Here is an 18,928-nt window from a genome sequence, read left to right as displayed (position 1 = left end):
CATGTATTATCCAGTGTTCTCTCCTTGGACACCCAGCTTGATTTCATATTCTAGCTAGTGTGCTGAGTGCTGCAGTGAATTGTGGTGGGTTATATGTCCTTCGTAATGAATGTTTTTGTGTCCGAGGGGTAGATATCAAGAAGTGGAATTGTTGGGTCCTATGACAGCTTCGTTCTTGGATTTCTGGGAAACCTCCAGATTGTTTTATATATGGTTTAAACCAGCAACCGCCAGTAGAGGATAAGAGTTTCTTTTTTCCCTTGGTGACTTTTTAATGATGTCATTTCATTTCATGCTGATGACTGACATTAGCAGGGCTCTGGGAGGTGCAGTTGACTTCTTCCTTATTTCCACTTTGCCTTTTTTCCAAACTAGGAGGGGTCTGGGAGGGGACTGCATCCTCTGCAGTGAGGCTCTCCTGGCCTCTTTGCTTCGTCCTTCTGTTCTTCTCATGCTTGTCTATGTTTTGCCCTTTTCTGGTGTTTGGTACATACGAGATTAAATTAACACTTTCAATGATTTATTTCAAAAGGAACAGAGTGGCGCCTTTCTGACATGTAGAGGCTATCGTGGAGTGAAAATGGTATTTTTTTTTAAATGGATCTAAAATTGTCGCCACTGTAGCTAGGATTCTGACCTGGGTTTAAATTGTTATGATAGTGGTAAGGTCTTTCATGTCTTTCATCACTGTCAGTGAAATCATATTGGTCCATCATAGTTTTTGGAAGCTTACATGTGAATGACAGTTGAAAGAATCTTGTCACGCAAACTATTTACATAATTTGTGTGTTGCTTTTAATGCATTCTGATCATGATGATGTTGGGCTGGGTGAGCCCGAATATGCTTATTCAGCATTCACTGAAATATGTTTATGGCCAAGCACAGGCCTATTTACATCTGATTTTCAAACCTAAATTGATAATATAATTTGGTTTCAAAATGACATAGAAAAACAGTCTCTTCCTTTAATAACATATTCCTTTAAGGGTTGGCTATACATAATTTCTCTGTATCATTGGGAAAACTTATCTTGCCTTTCCCCTGGACATTCTCTCTCCTTGCCCACACACACACACACACACACACACACACACACACACACACACACACGCACACACGCACACACGCACACACACACACGTACCCTGTGTATCTCGTAGTTTCCCCTTTTTTTCTCCTATCCCTGATTTCTCGGCTTCCCTCCCTCCCTCCCTTTCTTTTTCCCTCCCTCCCTCTCTCTCCCTCTCTCCCTCTCTCCCTTTCTCTTCCCCTCTCCCACTCCTCCTCCCTCCCTCCCCATCTTCTTTTCATTTTCATTTTGTGTATTCTGTTACAAGGTCTTCTACAAAATTTAAAGGAACCTTCCTTCGTCTTTTTTATCTGTGTCCTTAGAATACTAAGTCATTAATATCACCACTCCATAGCTGTTTTGCTATGTATATATATCACAGGTGAAATATTTATATATAAATGTGTGTGTTTATATGTATATATATGTATGACCACAGTATGTGTGTTATATATATTACAGGTCACATATCATAGATAAAATATTTTAATTTCATTATCTAGAAGAACTTTTTTTTTCTTTAGTAGTTAAAGCAAAGAAACCTCAAAGAACATTTTTTGTTTGTTTGTTTGTTTGTTTTGCTTTCTGGGTCACACCCAATGATGCACAGAGGTTACTCCTGGCTCTGCACTCAGGAATTACTCCTGCTGGTGTTTGGGGGACCATATAGGATGCCGGGGATCGAACTCAGGTTGGCTGCATGCAAGGCAAACGCCCTACCTGCTGTGTTATAGCTCCAGCCCCAGAACAATATGTTAAGAGCTTCATTATTTAACAGGCAAGGAGGCTAGTCTTTTTGTAGTTGTTGATGTTTTGTTTTGGTGCCACACCTGGTGGTGCTCAGTGCATCCGTATGCAGTGCTAGGGATTGAACTCATCCTCCGTCCTTCTCTCTGGCCCTCAAAATTCTTTACTTCAAGGAAAGAATCAAATACAGCCAGGTTTTTGTGTATATATTTACTTATGAGTTTTGGGCTACATCCAGACTGTGACTTACTCCTGTTTGTGTGCTCAAGGATCACCCCTGGTGGGGCTCAGAGAACTATGTGGTATTGGAGGCACAAAAGGTAAGAGCCCTGCCTGCTGTACTATCTCTCTGGCCCAAGCCAGAATTTTATTTTTCTTTTAATTTTTATTAGTGAAACACCATGAGGTACAGTTGTAGACTTACAAATTTGTGTGTTTGGGTTTCAGTTATACAATGATCGAGTACCTATCCCTCCATCAGTGCCAATTTTCCACCACCACTGATCCCAGTATCCCTCCTGCCCTGCCATCCCCCCCGAGCCCCCCTGCCTCTGTGGCAGGGCATTCCCTTTTGTTCTCTCTCTCTCCTTTTGGGTGCTATGGTTTGCTAAAGAGGCATTGAGTGGCTATCATGTTCAGTCTATAGTCCATTTTTGGCATGCGTCTCTCATCTTGGGAGGGTCCTCCCAACACCCTTTACTTGGTGCTCCCCTCTCTTTCTGAGCTGCCTTCTCCCTCAGCATGTGCGGCATGGCCTTCAAGCCATGGAGTGAACCTCCTGGTACTTATCTCTCAAGCCAGAATTTTATAAAAGATGTAGGCTTCCTAGGTTTTTACAAGCACGTGCACGCCCGTGCACACGCGCACACAAACACAAACACACACACACACACACACACAGATTATAGAGGTGAAAGGATCATTAAGGAAGTTTTAGTTTTTAATTACCTTCATTTCTTTTTTATTTTTTTCATTTGGGATGGTGGTTGGGTAAGAGCTGTGGTTTTGAATTTGGCAAAGCTGAATCTGTCTCCCTTTTTGGGGGCAATTGAAATTCATACTGTAGGGGTTTTATTTTTTTTATGTCTTCAAGTAATTCTCATTACTTATAAAAATTCAACTTATTGGTGATTATTCTTGTTATATTAAAGCATTTTGGTTTTATTTATATCTGTAGACCAGCCCCAGGCCACACACTGGCAGCTGAAAACCGTTGTTTGAAAACCCGCTGCTTGGTATGCCACACATGGTGGGAAGGGAAATGTGCAATGCCAAAAACTTTCTAGGTTATCCAGTATTTTACTAGAGTAAAATAAGTAGTGTCTTAATTGGAGCCTGTGAAGTTACACTTTGTAAATATTTAAAAAGCTAAATTTTATCTTTATTGAAATGTGCCACACACATTGGCATGTTCTTTACACACTCACTCATATAAATTCATGTATTTGTATGAATTTTTCCAAATGCAGGTGTGACTCTAATTCAGACCCAGATACAGAATGTAGCTGTTGATCTTCACTGTCCCATATTTCTTTACGGTGATAGTCAGTACCCATCCCTAAGAAGCACCCAGTGCTCTGATTTCTGTCCTAATTGACGGGTTCACCTGTGCCTGAATGAAGTTCATGTAAATGGAGTCAGGCTACATATGCTCCTCGTGTCTCGTTTCCTTGTACAGCATCATGCGACAACTGTGGTAGCAGCCGCGTTTGGTGCTTTAGGTCATTGTAGGTGACAATGATCTATGTCCCTGAACTGTGCAGTGGCAAAACTACTATTTGCGTGGCTGTAAGAACTTTGTAAAATCTCATGAACTTAAAGCATGCTCACAATATGAACTTCTTCATCTTTGTTAGAGGTGTTTTGACTTCCTAGCCTGTGGCCTCAGGGCGTTCATTATTCAGACTGTGCAGAGAGACCCAAGGAGGCTGGGCATGGTCTTGCTGGATGAGGAGCTGGGTGCCCCCCATGCAACAGAAACAAGATCATCAAGATGATGAATTTGGACTGTGTGCTATGACCTTAGAAGAAAACACCACCTGGGAAGCTAAAATTAATTGACTCACTATGGCCCAGACTCTGCAGTTTATGAATCAATCAGTGGGCGGAAAGATCACTGGAACTAAAATAGGTTGCTAGTTTTCCTTTGAGAAAGGGTATCAACAGCAAGGAAAGCAAAAGAAAAGAAAAACGTGTGTGTGTGTGTGTGTGTGTGTGTGTGTGTGTGTGTGTGTGTGTGTGTGTAACCACAGGATTAAGAGCCATCTTTTTAAAAAGGAATATAGTAATACGAGCCCCAGTGGTAGTGCAGTGGGTCGGACGTTTGCCTCGCCTGCCGTTGACCCAGATTCGATCCCTGATACCCCATGTGGTCCCCTGAACTCCACTACAAGTAAGTGGGGTTACTTACTCCAAAGCCACAAGTTAGCCCTGAGCACCACCAAGAGTAGCCTCAAAACAGAAACAATAAAATGAAGGCCCTGGGCAACATTTTTTTTTAATTTTCAAAAGTGAGACACCATGAGGTACAGTTGCAGACTTACAAATTTTTGTGCTTGGGCTTCAATTATACAATGATCAAATACCCATCCCTCCACCAGTGCCCATTTCCCACCACCATGGATCCTAGTATCCCTCCCACCTCCCATCCCCCCATCCCACCTTGCCTCTGTGACAGGGCATTCCCTTTTGTTCTCTCTCTCCTATTGAGTGTTGTGGTTTGCAAAAGAGGCAATGAGTGGCAATCATGTTTGGTCTATAGTCTACTTTCAGAGAGGCAAAAAAGTATAGTCGAAGTGACATCTGCACTTGTTTGTTCATTGCAGCACTCTTTACAATAGCCAGAATCTGGAAAACACCTGAGTGTCCTGGGTAACTTTTAAGTCAGTATTCTTAGGCAGACATTCCCAGGCTATCTAGTCTTTGGAAGAAGCCAGTTTTCAGAGGGAGAGGCATGTGACATGTGGGATAAACCCAGAGACAATTAGGTTCAGGTATATCACAGGAAAGCGAGAGACTCTTAACCACTGTAGGAGTTAAGTGCTAACTGTCAGTCAGGCGATTCTGGCCAGAACAGGCAGTAAGTGGAAAGGAAGAGCAAAGGAGAAGAAAGAGCCTAGAACAGTGAGCAGGCCATTTTTAAAAGTGTAAGATAAACTTGGCAGGTGCATATGCTGGCCAAGCCCATGTGCTACTGGCACCCTTGTGGCCGAGCATATGTGGTGCCTGAGCACATGTGTTGCCCACATCTCCGCTCTTGAGCTGTGTACTCTCATGCTTTTGTGTCTAATAATAGGATGTGTGTAGGGACTCTCTCCGCCCTTGGAGAAGCCCGTGTTCTCTCTTGAGTGTGTTTCTCTCTCTCTCTCTCTCTCTCTCTCTCTCTCTCCCCTCACACACATACACCTTAAAAAACTCTCCAAATAAAATCTATTTATTTCACAAAAAAAGAGATAAACTTGACATATAGTAAATATTCTATCCTGCCCCTAAAATAATTTTTGATGGACATATTGATTTTCCTTTGTCAAAGAAATTCCCAAATGTGCCTTACTTATATTGAATATTAACAAATCTTTAGTTATATATATACACACACATACATATATGTGTGTATATATCTTTTTTTTTTTTTTGGCTTTTTAAGACACAGCTGGCAGTGCTCAGGGGAGCATATGGGATGCCGGGGATTGAACCCAGGTCGGCCACATGCAAGGCAAACAACCGCCCTACCAATGTTCTATCTTTAGCCATTATTTGTTTTTCAGTCATTTGTTAATCCTCCCCCCCACCATGTCCATTTTTGACTCAAATAAACTCTTACTAAATGCCAGGTATTGCCTATGCCTTCATGGCTTTTTGTCTGCAGTTCTTGCAGTTGGAGGGGAAAAAAAGAAAATCAGTAACAACCAAGTCTAATGTTCTTTCAGTGCTGAATTTCTTCTGTTTTCCTTCTATACCAGTCGAAGCAGCTGGAGAAGCAGTTTCTCCTCTGGTCTTAAGACCATTTCCCTTTTTCCTCTGCACCTTCTCTGTTGCTGCTGTTAGAATCCGCCTTTTCTGTGTTTTGCGGCTCCTTTCTATTGGCTTCTTCCCTGGTAGCCAATAGAGCCAAAATACATGCTGAGCCCTGCCCCACTAGGCGTGTATATATACTAGACGCATAATCCCTCTTGTCTTCACCCTGACTGTCACCACTTACATTTTGCATTCAAGTTTCCCCTCCTGTTCTGCCTTCTTCAGTTCCCTGTCCGCCGCCCCCACCCCTGTTCACATTATACGCTCTGGCTTCTCCTCACTTAATTGCCAAGTCTGAAAGGTTGTTTTCAGTCTTCTCTTCCCTGCCTCCCGCAGCATTTGACACAGGTGGTCCTTCCTTCCTGCCATCCAGGTGTGTCACCACCACCACCCCTGCTCCCTGACTCCAGGTCAGGACTGTTCCTTCCCAGGTGTCTCTCCCGCTCCGTTCTCTCCACCTGCTCCCTCAGCAGGTGTCTTCCCATGTCTGTCTGCAATTCATTTCTGCATTTGCTGCCATTAGCCCAGGCTTTTTAACAATCCCTTTCAAAATGTCATCTCCATAGTGGAACTCTCCAGACATCAGGAAATCAGACTAGTAATGAACGTCCTTAGCCAAATTTTTCCATCCCAGCTTCCATTCTGCTGGTGGGATTCCCAGCATCCCTGCTCCCTAGCTGGGGTCTCTTTGGTGCTTCTCTTCCCGATTCCGGTAGAGGACACAGTCCTCCTTTAATCAAACCCACAGAATTCTGTGTCTATCTGGGAACCTGTTATTCCCTTCATCCCCCACACCTCTGGTCTTACTCATTTTTTTGATCTACTTTATATAGTCCTCAAAGCCCACTTTCTTTCCCATCTCAGTTGACATGTTTTTCTCTGCCTCCATTACTCTAGGTCTGTGATACAGTGCTGATGTGTTTCTCTCCTTCTCTGGGATTTCCTATTGTCTGCCTGTGAATGATTTGGAAATTCCTTTTTCTTTTTTTTTTTTTTTTTTTTTTTTTTGTTGGTTTGTTTGTTTGTTGAGTATAGAAGAGTTACCTGGCCTTATTCTTAGCGGTTTTTTTTGTTGTTGTTGTTGTTTTTTGGGTCACACACAGTGATGCTCAGGGGTTGCTCCTGGCTCTGCACTCAGGAATTACTCCTAGTGGTGTTGCTGGGGGGACCATATGGGATGCCGAGGATCAAACCCAGGTCTGCCGTGTACAAGGAAAACCCCCTGCCCACTGTACTATTGCTCCAGCCCCTGTGGTGTTCATATTTTAGATTGCCACTGAGCATTTTCTTTTTTTCTAGAGCTGTCATGTTATTGCCGATATATATATGTAAATACATTATAAATACATGTATATATTTTTTTATTTTTGTCCTAAAGCCACCCACTCACACCAGCCTTTTACTCTCCATTATCTAGCAGATAGTATATCCTTCAAGGTTCAGGTTATGTATCATTTTATTTATGTGCCTCCATCTGAGCTTACTTTCGTCTAGCCCTGCAGACGCTACTAAGCCACTCTGTCTCCATTTTAAAATTTTGAGTGTGGGACATATTTTCATGATAGACCATAACATGTCTTAAGAATGACCCAGAGAAGACAGTTTTATTTTGAGGTTAATAGGCCCTCAGATAATGTGCAAGTAGGAACAGAACTTCTGATTCAGGAATATGCAGTCATATCTGCAATCACTGGTGATGTGCAGGAAGAAAGTAGAAAAGGGGTGAGAAAAGTAACTGTGGGACCTGGGACGTAACTCGGCAGGAAGACATTTGCCTTCCACATGTGAGTCCCAGGGTTCACATCCCAGCATGGCCAAAGTACACACATCAGCAATACCTAAAAACAAAATGCTACCAGACAACAGAAATCAGGTTGCATTCACATCAAATTTAAGATCTTGGCTGGAGAATCCCGATGGAGGATGGGAAGGTATACCCAGGAAGGCTAAAATTGTACGAGACTCTAGGAGAAATACCGTTACAGAGACAGACTAATGACGTTTGTAGCAGAGATGAGGGTGTATAAGTTGTCATAGAACAACTGTGCAATTAATGTTGCTAACTACACAGCACTGAATCAGAGGATAAATACAGAGGCATTTCAGGAAAATGTCAAAATCAAATACAGAAGCTCCATCAAGGAAACACACTGAAAGAATTACATTGGGGAATGATTGGGAAGCAGGGTGAATTGAGTGATGAAAAGACAAGGAAATGGACAGTTTGAAGAGTGTATTTAGCTAAACTTTCTGTTCATACGCTGGTTTCTTGAGAGGAGATTGATTACATAAATGATGTTCCATGCATGCTGCACTGTCCAGCCATGGAAAATGATATAATATAAACGTTGGCACATTTATATTAACATAGAAGGCCACATCCAATATATTTAGGAAAATGTTTGTTACAAAACAGACATACAGTATGCCCGGGTTTAGATTAATTATTTGAAGACACATTTAGACAAATGTCCATGTATGTCTAGAAAAGGGGATTTCTTCTCATTATGCTATCTTACATTTGGTGAACTGATCGCAACACACATTTATTTTATAATTGTTAAAATAAATGCCCAAATGAAGCCACCGGCATAGAAGGCCATGATCTCTCATGCCTAAGGTAATCTTGACACTAGCAATTAACAGCTAACATTTCAATAAAGGTTAGTAGTGTTCTCCCAAGCATGTTCCTCCTGGGAAACAGCTGGAAGCCTTGAGCCTCTGGTTCCCTCTCAGCCTGTAGCGTCCCAAGCCGTGTGGCATGCTTCTGCATGGGCTATAGCCCTGGCCGGAGACACAGAACGTCCCACCAGGGGACTCAGGCATCTGGACCACCAGCCCTCTGAGATGTCTCTCAGGTCCGGGACACGAGTCTTTCCCTTTATTGAAGGGAGTGGGTGAGAAACAGGGTTTTCTGAAGCTCTCCTTCCAGCCTCATTTCTATCACTTTCCTAGACGGTTCCAGAAATCTATCCGCCAATCCTAACCTCTTTGCTTTTTCCTAGACCTCAGTGTCAGCCATGCCTGCCTGTCTATGCCTGTGTGTTCATCCCCATCTCTCTTTCCTCCCCTTCCCTTTCCATTTCTCCCCTCCCCTCCCCTACTCACAGTGCTCAGGAATTACTCATTGCTCTGCACTCAGGCATCATTCTTGGTAGGAATATGTGGTAGAAGGGATCAAAGCTGAGGTCTTACACTTGCATGGCGATCACCTCCCCTGTCTCTCTCTTCAGCCCCAGTGGCATCGATTCTGGCCTTTTCCGTCAACGCTTCCTCCTCCCTTTGCCTCTCTGCCTGTACAGACCTAGTAGCCTCTACAGAGAGGTACCATTTGGTGATGTCTGGCACAAACTAGACTCTCAGGAAATATTTGTTGTGTGGATTCATGACACGCAACAACACTCCCTGAGACTGGAGTGTGGAACTTCCCCAGGCCACCCCTCCCTCCTACCCAGGACAGGACGGATGTTCAGAGACCACATGTTATTCGGTTCAGGAATGTGTGCCCCTGTGTGTTGCAGGTCTTTGCCCCCTAAAACAGAGGAGTGTTCGCTTTTCCTTCAGGGGGCTGCGAGGGGGTATCCACAGAGATAAATCACAAAGATGAACTTATAGCCATGATTTTGTGGTCCCGTTATTTAAGGAGAACTGATCCTTCCTTCAGTCATGGTAGAGAGGAGGAGGAAGCCAAGAGAGAGAGAGAGAGAGAGAGAGAGAGAGAGAGAGAGTCACTTATAGTCACTTATTTTGCTGTCTTTCATGCTTTATTGTTTGCTGACAGGCTGTGTCTGATTAAAAATGAGAGTCTCTAGAACTCCCTAAGGTAGGCCAGTAAATTTCCCACGACAGCGGTGGGGGCTCCTCCTCCCCACGCCTCCACACGCCCAGGCGACGGTATCCGATCTACCTCTCTGCCGTGAGACACGTGTTTAATGTCGCTGTCAGAGAAGGTGCTACAACAAGTCACTCAGGTGGGAAGTTTGCAAACATCTTCCACTTTACTGAACATCACAAGAGCTGTCAAAATTTCATTTCATCCCCCCCCCCCCCATTTTTTCTCTCTCCAGAAGGGAAAAAAAAAACCTTACAGATTTAAATGTTAGACACAGTTTTTATGGGCCTGGGTGCTCTGGCAGGAAGGTTTTGTTCATAGTTTGAACTGGGAAGAGAAAGAATGCGTCTCCTGAGATTTTGAAGTCTCAGAGGAATTGATGCAGGTGGCACTACTGGGAACTAGAGGTTTTTTCCTTCCCAATATTAGTTTTATCTCAAGCACTACCTTTCTCTCTCTGTCTCTCTGTCTCTGTCTCTCTCCCCCACCCCCACCCCCCACTCCTTCCCTCCCTCTAAAAAGTTAAGAGGAAGTTTTCCCTAAGAACCTTAATGTTTCTGGTCCTTCCGGTTCCTTTCAGTTGCTTCTCTGTCTTTTAAATTCCCTCATAAACCCACTCCAGAGGTTCATTCACATGTGAATAGGCCTGGCAGTTGGATGAAATCAACTGAGGCATCATTCCCCTGCCAGTTTTTTTCCCAGTAATATATCCTTGGGTGGCTGAGGAATAACAAACCAAGAAGGAAATCATTTGTCCTTGAAAATAGACTTAGCAACCCATTGCGTTTGGTTGGGACAAAGCTGCTGGTAGGCAGGTTCTTCGCAAAGGCAAGGAAACAGTGGATGCAGGGAGCCCTCCTCTTTAATTAAATTATATTAGCATATTTCCAGGGCCAGAGCAATAGCACAGCAGATAGGGCGTTAGCCTTGTACTCAGTTCCGATTCCTCTGTCCCTCTCAGACTGCCTGGCAAGCTACCCAGAGTATCCCTCCCACACTGCAGAGCCTGGCAAGCTCCCTGTAGCGTATTCGATATGCCAAACACAGTAACAACAAGTCTCACAATGGAGACGTTACTGGTGCCCGCTCGAACAAATTGATGAACAACAGGCGGGCAGTGCTACAGTGCTAGCATATTCCCAGAAGCCTAGTTTTCTATCGTCCCTGAGGGCAGCCTCTTCCCGAGTGCACGTGATTGTGGGACTCCAGAGAAAGCATGAGGTAACACACGTGGTTCTTTAAGGGTCAACGGAGTCTCTGCTTCTCACAGGAAGTCAGGCCAGGGATCCCCACAGCCACGAGGAAGTGGCTGAGGCCTGCAGTCCTGCTTGCCTCATGCCACCAAGTTTAATGCCTTGCAAATGCTGAATTTCTGAGACATCAATACTGATTCCTGTGTGAAGCTTGGAATAAAAAGCCAACCGTTTGAGTTTCTCATATCTTGAAGTACTACAGAAGAATGTGGAAGTGAACCACTGAATTCTAAAAGTCTTAGGGGAGTGCAGGTGAGTATGAGGTCTGAGTGCGCATTCTGAGCCTGACTCCTGCCTGCATTCTGCCCATGTGTGGCAGAAGTTGCCATCAGCTCACCTTATTGATAATAAAACACCTTAAGGAGGGCTAAGCGTATGGCACCCCAGATGCACCTCTGAACTCCACCAGGAATGATCCTGAGCACTGATTAGGGAGTACATCCTGAGCACCGCTGGGTGTCACCCCAAAACCAAAGTAAATAAACTAAGTAAAACAAACTTCATGAAACCTAGCATTGTCCCCAGCTCCCTTATAAATGTGTAGTGTTCTTTTGTGTCATTCCATCGGCACAGCAACTCCACGTCACTGGGCGGTACTATCGTTATCCCCATTTTGTAGCTGAGAAGCCCAAGGGCAGAGGGAGTTGAAGGACTTGACCAAGGTCACACTATTCCACATGAAGGGCCCAGGACTCAAGCATCAGCAGAAGTGCCCCAGAGTCTTCCCTCCTGCTCTGTACTCTAAGTATGAGCTTCTTTTAGAACCCTAATAATTATGGGCCCTTCAGCTCCTGCATCTGCCTAGATTCTAACAGTCCCTTGGACTCCTGAAAAGCCATTCATAAATGTCACCCCCCCTCCCAGTGGATCAGATAGGCTGAACTATTTAAAAAGCGAAGAGGGCAGTAAACCCTTTAGACCGTTCTGGATCTCAGAGACATCTCAGGTCAAGTTTAGAATCTCAGAGAGCTTTCTCATGGCGGGGGAGAGGGTCCTGGATAAGAACTGAGTCCTTCTTATAATGTTGCTTCAGTCGAAGAAACTGATATCTAAAGGTAGTTGGGTTGATTTAGAAGAACGTTTGTTAATCAGACTGGTGAATTCAGACATAATTTTTTGTATAACTTAAGGACTTTTAGAAGTAAATTTACCTAAGGGAAATTTTCTTTTTCAAATTTAATATTTATTAGTGAAACACCATGAGGTACACTTGTAGACTTACAAACTTTCGTGCTTGGGTTTCATTTATACAATGATTGAATACCCATCCCTCCACCAGTGCCCATTCTCCACCACCAATGAACCCAGTAACCCTCCTGCACCCCACACCAACCCCACTCCACCCCCACCCCGCCTCTGTGGCAGGGTATTTCCTTTTGCCTCTCTCTTTTACCTAAGGGAAATCTTTTTTTTTTTTTTTTTGCTTTTTGGGTCACACCCGGCAATGGACAGGGGTTACTCCTCGCTTTGTACTCAGGAATCACTCCTGGCGGTGCTCAGGGGACCATATGGGATTCTGGGAATTGAACCTAGGTCAGCCGCCTGCAAGGCAAATGCCCTACCTACTGTGCTATCACTCCAGTCCGTCCCCCCCTCCCCCGGGAAATCTTGAAGCTCATTCATGACATAATTTATTAAAAGATATTTTTATGATAAGATTAGTGATATCTCTTTACGTGGATTAATGAATACTTGGCTACTTTTCAAGCACGATGATTTCCCTGTTCCTCACTTCCATATTCCCTACGTTTGATTTTGGTATAAAGTCAAATGAAAACTTTTGAGAAACCCAGTGCTGCCCACAGGAATGCTTTTGTTAGGGGAGGGTGATTCTCAAATAGTGCTCTGGGGAGAGGTCACCTGGGCCAGATTTTTCAATACCAAGATTCTGAAAGGTTTTGCTCTTTGGCCCAGTAGTTTATGGAAGGACCACTTGGTACTGGGGATCAAACTAGGGGCCTCATGAATACAGGGTTTGTCCTCCAGAACTTTGCACGGTCTCCTTGGGCCAGAAATGTCTTTAACCTGTCATTATCTTCTGCGGAGCCTGTAATTTTAATTGTCCCCAGGTTTTTGGGCGTGATTTGCCAAATGATGTCTGCCAGGATGAGTTCTTTTGAATATTTATTATTTTCAATTTTTTTCCCCGTGACTTAGGACAAACGTAATATTTCCAAGTGTTTTATGATGGTACTATTATGAATTGGCTTCAATCACACAAGTCTGCCAACATACAATACATTTCTGTTCCTTATATTAAAACAGGATGATATAGTAGGAGCCAAGAGGGGAGAGGAAAACAATTCTGATTTAAGTGGACCATTTGTCAGCGCTTTCTTGATAAACCTTACTCTGAGTTGAGGAATAACACACATCTGTCGATGCATTTCTAAAGTCTGAGCAAACGTTTAATAGTTTTCATCAGAAACTTCATCCATTTTGGGAAGGGAAAGGGTGGCCACACCCTTTGGTGCTCAGGGCTCACTCCTGGCTCTGTGCTCAAAGTTCGCTCCTGAGGTGTTGGGGGGGGGGGGGGGATGATATGCAATTGTGGTCGACCTCATGCAAGGCAATGCCTTAAACCTGCTCTATCTCTTCAGGAATGTACATTTTTTAAAAATCAGTTGTTCATTTAGTATGTTTGCTTTCCTATATAAAAAAATGAGAGACAGCTGATTGCATACTTTTTCTTTGAGAAGCAGTTTAAACACTGAAAATGCAGGGAAACTATACCATAAACAATTTGCGAAAGGAAAGCAGTGAGCATCTTTAATTTGTTGTATTCATTTCTCTTAATCTACTGCGCCTTTCCATCTAGTGCCTTAAATATCAGAAAAGGAGAGAAGTGAAGGATTTTTCTCTAGGGTGAATTACAATGAATCATATGTGGATTTTTATTTATTTATTTATTTTGGTATTGTGATAAGTCTCAGAATACCTCGTCTAGATAAAAAAAAAATCATTTGATGCTTTAAATACGTAGCTCAGTGTTTTCTCGAACTTCTTATTTTAAAACAGTAATTTCCCCAAAAGTGCTGCAATTGCAGACCCTTTGTATAATCCTGCCTAATGTTAGCAAAATCAATCCCCTCGAGGTTTCCACGGATCCCGTGGAATCCTCTCTCCTCCAAGTATTGACGAAATCATTAAACAAGCCTGAAGCTTCGTGATTACTTTTCCAGCACACTTTCATTTCTCTTTATCATTTCGTTCAGTTATGTTTCATCTCGTTTTCAATATATGTGACAGGGTTCATATCCCAGCCAACTGGAATTAATTTGAGAACTAAGCGTTTCATGAGCTGGCTCCATAGCATAGACTCTGCCAGATTCTGCCATGTGTGAAACATTACTACTCCCTCCCCACTCACCCCCAACCACTCACAGTTATTTATAATTCCGAGTTCTCCCATGCTCACTGTGCTTCTGAAGAAGGAGAGGGTGACGCCCATGTCCGGACGCCATGTCTCTTGGCTTTCCTCTCTGTAAACCTCCCTAACACCTTCAGTCACCACCTTCTGTGCTGTTCCTTTTGAACAAGAGGAGACAAAGGGGTTTGTTGGATCAGGTCCCTCCTCCCTCCTGGGAAGCTCTGGTGGTGCCCCAGCCTCTCTCTGTCATGACCCATTAGTGGCTTAAGAGGGCCGTGGGCTTGGTGGGGGTAACTATACGAATAAATCATTTTAAAAATCTTTTACTCCGAGAACGGAGGAGGAGACGGGTGATGAGCGAGACCCCATTAAATATTATATAAATACATGAGGGAAAATCATTTTGGTTCCACATTTTAGGCAAGCCAGAAAGTGTTTATGTTTCTAAGAATTGGTTGCCTTCCAGATTTCTACCCTTTTGAAATTTCTACCCCTTTTGAAACTTATCCCAGTCTCTCCCCAAACAGACTTTAATGATATGGCAAAGCCAGCTTAGAACGTATTCTTTTTTTGACGATTTCCTCATTATTTATCAGTTTGGTGACTCAATTTTATGGCCGCATATATGTTCTCTTCAAGATTTTCCTCATATGGTATGATTAGCAGCCATGTGTGAAATGATTATGTGGAAACATTACCAAGGAATTTCGGCTTGTCTAAATACTGTATGCTTTCACTGAGAACATTGGCACGGCGGTGTCTTCCTGGCGTTGTGAAGGGAAGTATGAGCTCTGATATTAAAATGCGGCCAGAATTTAATTGGTGAAATGGAGCCTTAGACTCAGCTGTTCCTCCCACTGGCAGCAAGTTGAGATTGCTTATTTTCTTTCTGGAATAAAAAGTGTGTCTTTGAGTGCTATTTTGCCTCATTGTGGGTCTTCAAATTGGTGTTTTCTTCTAGAGAGCTCCAAAACTTTATGTGGTCTGCCTTCCTGTCTGTGTATTCCTGTAAGATCTAAACAATAAACCTTAATTAGTGCCACTTCAAGCAAACGGAGTGGCCATTTCAAGGTGCCTTACCCTAGTAATTGTACTTTGGCACAGGAAAGGGAAGCTTATATTAAGATTTTTTTTATATACAAGTAATTCTGGCTAACTTCTCATGCTGTGTTGAAGCTCATATTGGGACTAGCATTCATCATTATTTTTTAATGATTATTATGATTGTATAATAACATATAATCAATAACCTACCCTGGTGGAAATTCTCTGTTTGGGCAGATTGACTCTACTCTGTAAAATAACTGGAGTAGAATAATAAAGAGGTAGAAGAACTAGGAAACGTTCTCATCTAGATTAGTGTGTGCTGCAAAATTAAGAAAAGTTCATTTTTAGCTAATAAACAAAAGCTGTCTTAGTACCAAAATGGTGCAGTTTCATTTCTAGAGTGAATATTTTGTGTGTCTCCCAAGAGCTGGGAAAAGGAGAAAGGATATTTGGGGGGGTGAGGGTGTGGAGGGACCAGGGGGCCTTCCTCTTAGCTCAGTGCTCAGTGGGTGAGGAGAGGGGCCAGCTGGTAAAATGCCGTGTAGGCCTCAAACTCAGGGCTTCACATTTGGACCCAGAGGATATGCGTTAGCCCTCTAAGTTCTCTCCGTGGCCCCGAGGGAGTTTCTTTACCAATATAATTATTACGACTGATCACAGAGGCTCTCTGAGTAAGTCCTACATACTTTCCCTGGAAGAGAAAAGAAAAATTGAATAGCTTTGGAAAAAACATCATGATTCATTTAGTCTGAAAAACTATTTTGTTATTATAATAAAAGAAATAAAAATGCACTTTGCACCAATTGTAGTACGAATTAGTGTCTTATCGTAGCTTCAAACCATAGGGTGTAGATGGACTGCTTGTTTGTTGACTGGGGTGATTTTAAATACTACTTTCAGGCCTTTTATTCAGTATCAGAATTGCTCACAAGGACCTCATCCTGCTACTCAAAAGACTATCATACTTGGGTACTAGTAGATAGGTCAGTCAACAGAAAAACTGGTTTATTTCCTTTTCCCTTGTCATTGACTATGATATTAATGCTTTATTACTGGCATCCACAGTAAATGCAGCTTTTAGCTACAACATGAGCACTTATAATATAAGAATTCTGTTTGGGGAAACAGATAGGACAGCACTAAGGGTCTTGACTAATGCACTGCTGATCCCTGTCCAATCTCTGTGCCATATTTGGTTCCCTGAATACTGCCAAGAGTAGGCCCTGAGCACAGAGCCACCAGTAAACCCTGAATACCTCTGGTATATCCCAAAACAAAAAAGCAAAAACAAACAAAAAAGTATCTTTTGAAATTTTTACATGAAAATAAATTAATTATTGCTTTCGCACATAGCCTGTGGAATACTTAGCACTTTCTTAATGAAGGAATGTGGGGGAGTGGGAAGATTTTTTTTCTTTTTCTGTAAATTATCCCAAATAAACTAAAGACTATATTTAGGCAAAATGCAGTTTGCTTCTTCTAGTTCATTTATTTCTGGAGAAATATACCATTTAATTTGTTTTTAACGTGCAGAGACTGTGATGCTTTCCTAGGTGTAGCAGTTTTTTAAGGGGGGGAAAAATCACCTAAGAATATAGTTGTGTGGATGCCACACAACCAGAGAAAGAAGTTGAGAGTGACAAAGGAAAACTTTGAAGGAAGAAAGAAGAGGAACGCAGATCCAAGAGCGGGAGAGGCAGGAGGCCATAAAACGGAGAAGCTTCCAAGAGACCTTTCCTATGAGAGAAGTGGAGAACGGAGGCTCCTGAGAAGGAAACAGCCCGGGCCCAAGCATTTCAGTGACCTCCTGACCTGGCAGTCAGAGCGCAGTTGATGAAAAATAGTATGTCAGGAAGTTGTGTTTCTCTTTTCTGCAAAGAGGTATTTTTGCGGTAGGGCATTTGCCTTGCACGCGGCCGACCCGGCCAACCTGAGTTCGGTTCCTCCACACCTCTCAGAGAGCCCTGCAGGCTATCAAGAGTATCTCTCCCACAAGGCAGAGGCTGGCAAGCTCCCCGTGACGTATTCGATATGCCAAACACAATACACGTCTCACAATGGAGATGTTACTGGGCCTGCTCGAACAAATCAATGAACAACGGGAGGACAGTGACAGTAACTTGTACTTTAACGGATGTTAAATAGAAATCCCTTTTATGTGCCCTGAAATCTCCCAGGCTAGCAGTTGTTTAATAGTTGACTGTGGGTGGGTGGGAGGGTGAGGGAGCAAGAGTACAACAGGCAAGGCACTAGCCTTGCATGCGGCCAACCCGGGTTCGATCCCCGGCACCCAGTAAGGTCCTCCAAGCCCTGCTATGAGTGATCCCTCAGTGCAGGCCCAGGAAAAAATCCCTAAGAACCACTGTTGTGGCTACAAACGAAAGTAGACTTTTGTTGGGCTAATATTTTAACCCCCACTTTTTTCTAGATGAAAGAATTAAAAAGGACAAATCTCCATGAAGAAAATTTAAGAATTTCAGTCAAGCCATGGCAGTGGTACTGCTTGTAGTTTTGTCCTTTTCTAACTGCAGTAAAATTGAGGAAGAGAGTAACATTAGTCATAAAAAATAAAGGATAATATTTTGAGCACTCAAAATGTCTGAGTATTTTGATAGCTGAAGTAAAATATTTGCACGTCTAATGGAGCATTTTGTAATATTTTCATGTTCATTTTGATAGCTCAGTGTTTTCTAATGAAACTTCAGAGAGGAAGAGCATTATTAATATTAACCATAATTATGCTTTACATCATAAGTAGATAATAATTTTCCAGATTCTTCATCACACTGAATTCACTGGAAATCTCAAACTTTAACTCCGCTCCCAGACCTTTCTCTCTCAAGGCCAAAGGAAAGCTTCTGTACTTTACCATAAGAAAATACAAGTTTCTGTGTGTTTGTCCAAAACAGTTGATTTGCTCTGTTACCAAGAGACAACACTTTAATTTTGTAAAATTGTATCTCAGGAGTATTTTTGGAGGGGATCTGCATGACTACCTTATTCCTTCCCATACGCAATGATCTGCTGTGTATCATTTTTTTTATTAGTGAAACACCATGAGGTACAATTATAGACTTACAAATTTTTGTGCTTGGGTTTCAGTTATACAATGCATTGTATAACTGAAACCCAAGAACTTTCCTTTTTAGAACTTTTACTTTACTCTGACAGGTTAACAACATAAATACCTTCTCTGGTCTTACTCTCTCTCTCTCTCTCTCTCTCTCTCTCTCTCTCCCTCTCTCTCTCTTTGGCTCAGGTCTTCAGCTCTGCAGATATCTCCACATTCCTTGTGAACTCTCCAAAGCTCAGCAAATACTTAAAGCTGAATCCTATTTCCTGAATAGCTCCATTTTCCTGCCTTTTCACACATTAAAACAAAGAACCCCAACTTCATGAGCTCATTTCTATCTCAAGCTTCAGACAACTTATTTCCATTTCGAAATCCTGCTGAATTTGAAGTGACCCAAACAGAAACCTCACCAGATAGGTGAGGATGGTAGATGAGGTCTGCTTACTTGCATGGTACATGGCAAAAGGCCTGCACAACAGAGAATTCCGAGGCACCGAAAATCAAGTAGCAGCAGGCATG

At 42.8% G+C, this 18,928-nt stretch overlaps 1 protein-coding gene across 2 annotated transcripts in view; it reads left to right on the top strand.

Moving 5' to 3' along the window:
• Positions 1 to 18,928, top strand: part of EXOC4 (exocyst complex component 4) — an 850,139-nt gene that overhangs the window by 409,718 nt on the left and 421,493 nt on the right. Inside the window, exon 11 of one of the 2 annotated variants that reach the window (XM_056124007.1) lies at positions 18,596 to 18,705. The exons of the other annotated variant lie outside the window; for it this stretch is intronic. Coding sequence (XP_055979982.1) covers positions 18,596 to 18,632 — 37 coding nt within the window. The 3' untranslated portion in view covers positions 18,633 to 18,705. Of the gene's footprint in view, positions 1 to 18,595; positions 18,706 to 18,928 lie in introns of those variants that run through there. 2 annotated transcript variants of the gene reach the window in all.

The sequence above is a fragment of the Sorex fumeus genome, unplaced genomic scaffold (genome assembly GCF_029834395.1).
Source record: "Sorex fumeus unplaced genomic scaffold, SorFum_2.1 ptg000048l, whole genome shotgun sequence".
In the NCBI taxonomy this organism is placed as follows: domain Eukaryota; kingdom Metazoa; phylum Chordata; class Mammalia; order Eulipotyphla; family Soricidae; genus Sorex; species Sorex fumeus.
This window is presented reverse-complemented; position numbering and strand designations above follow the sequence as displayed.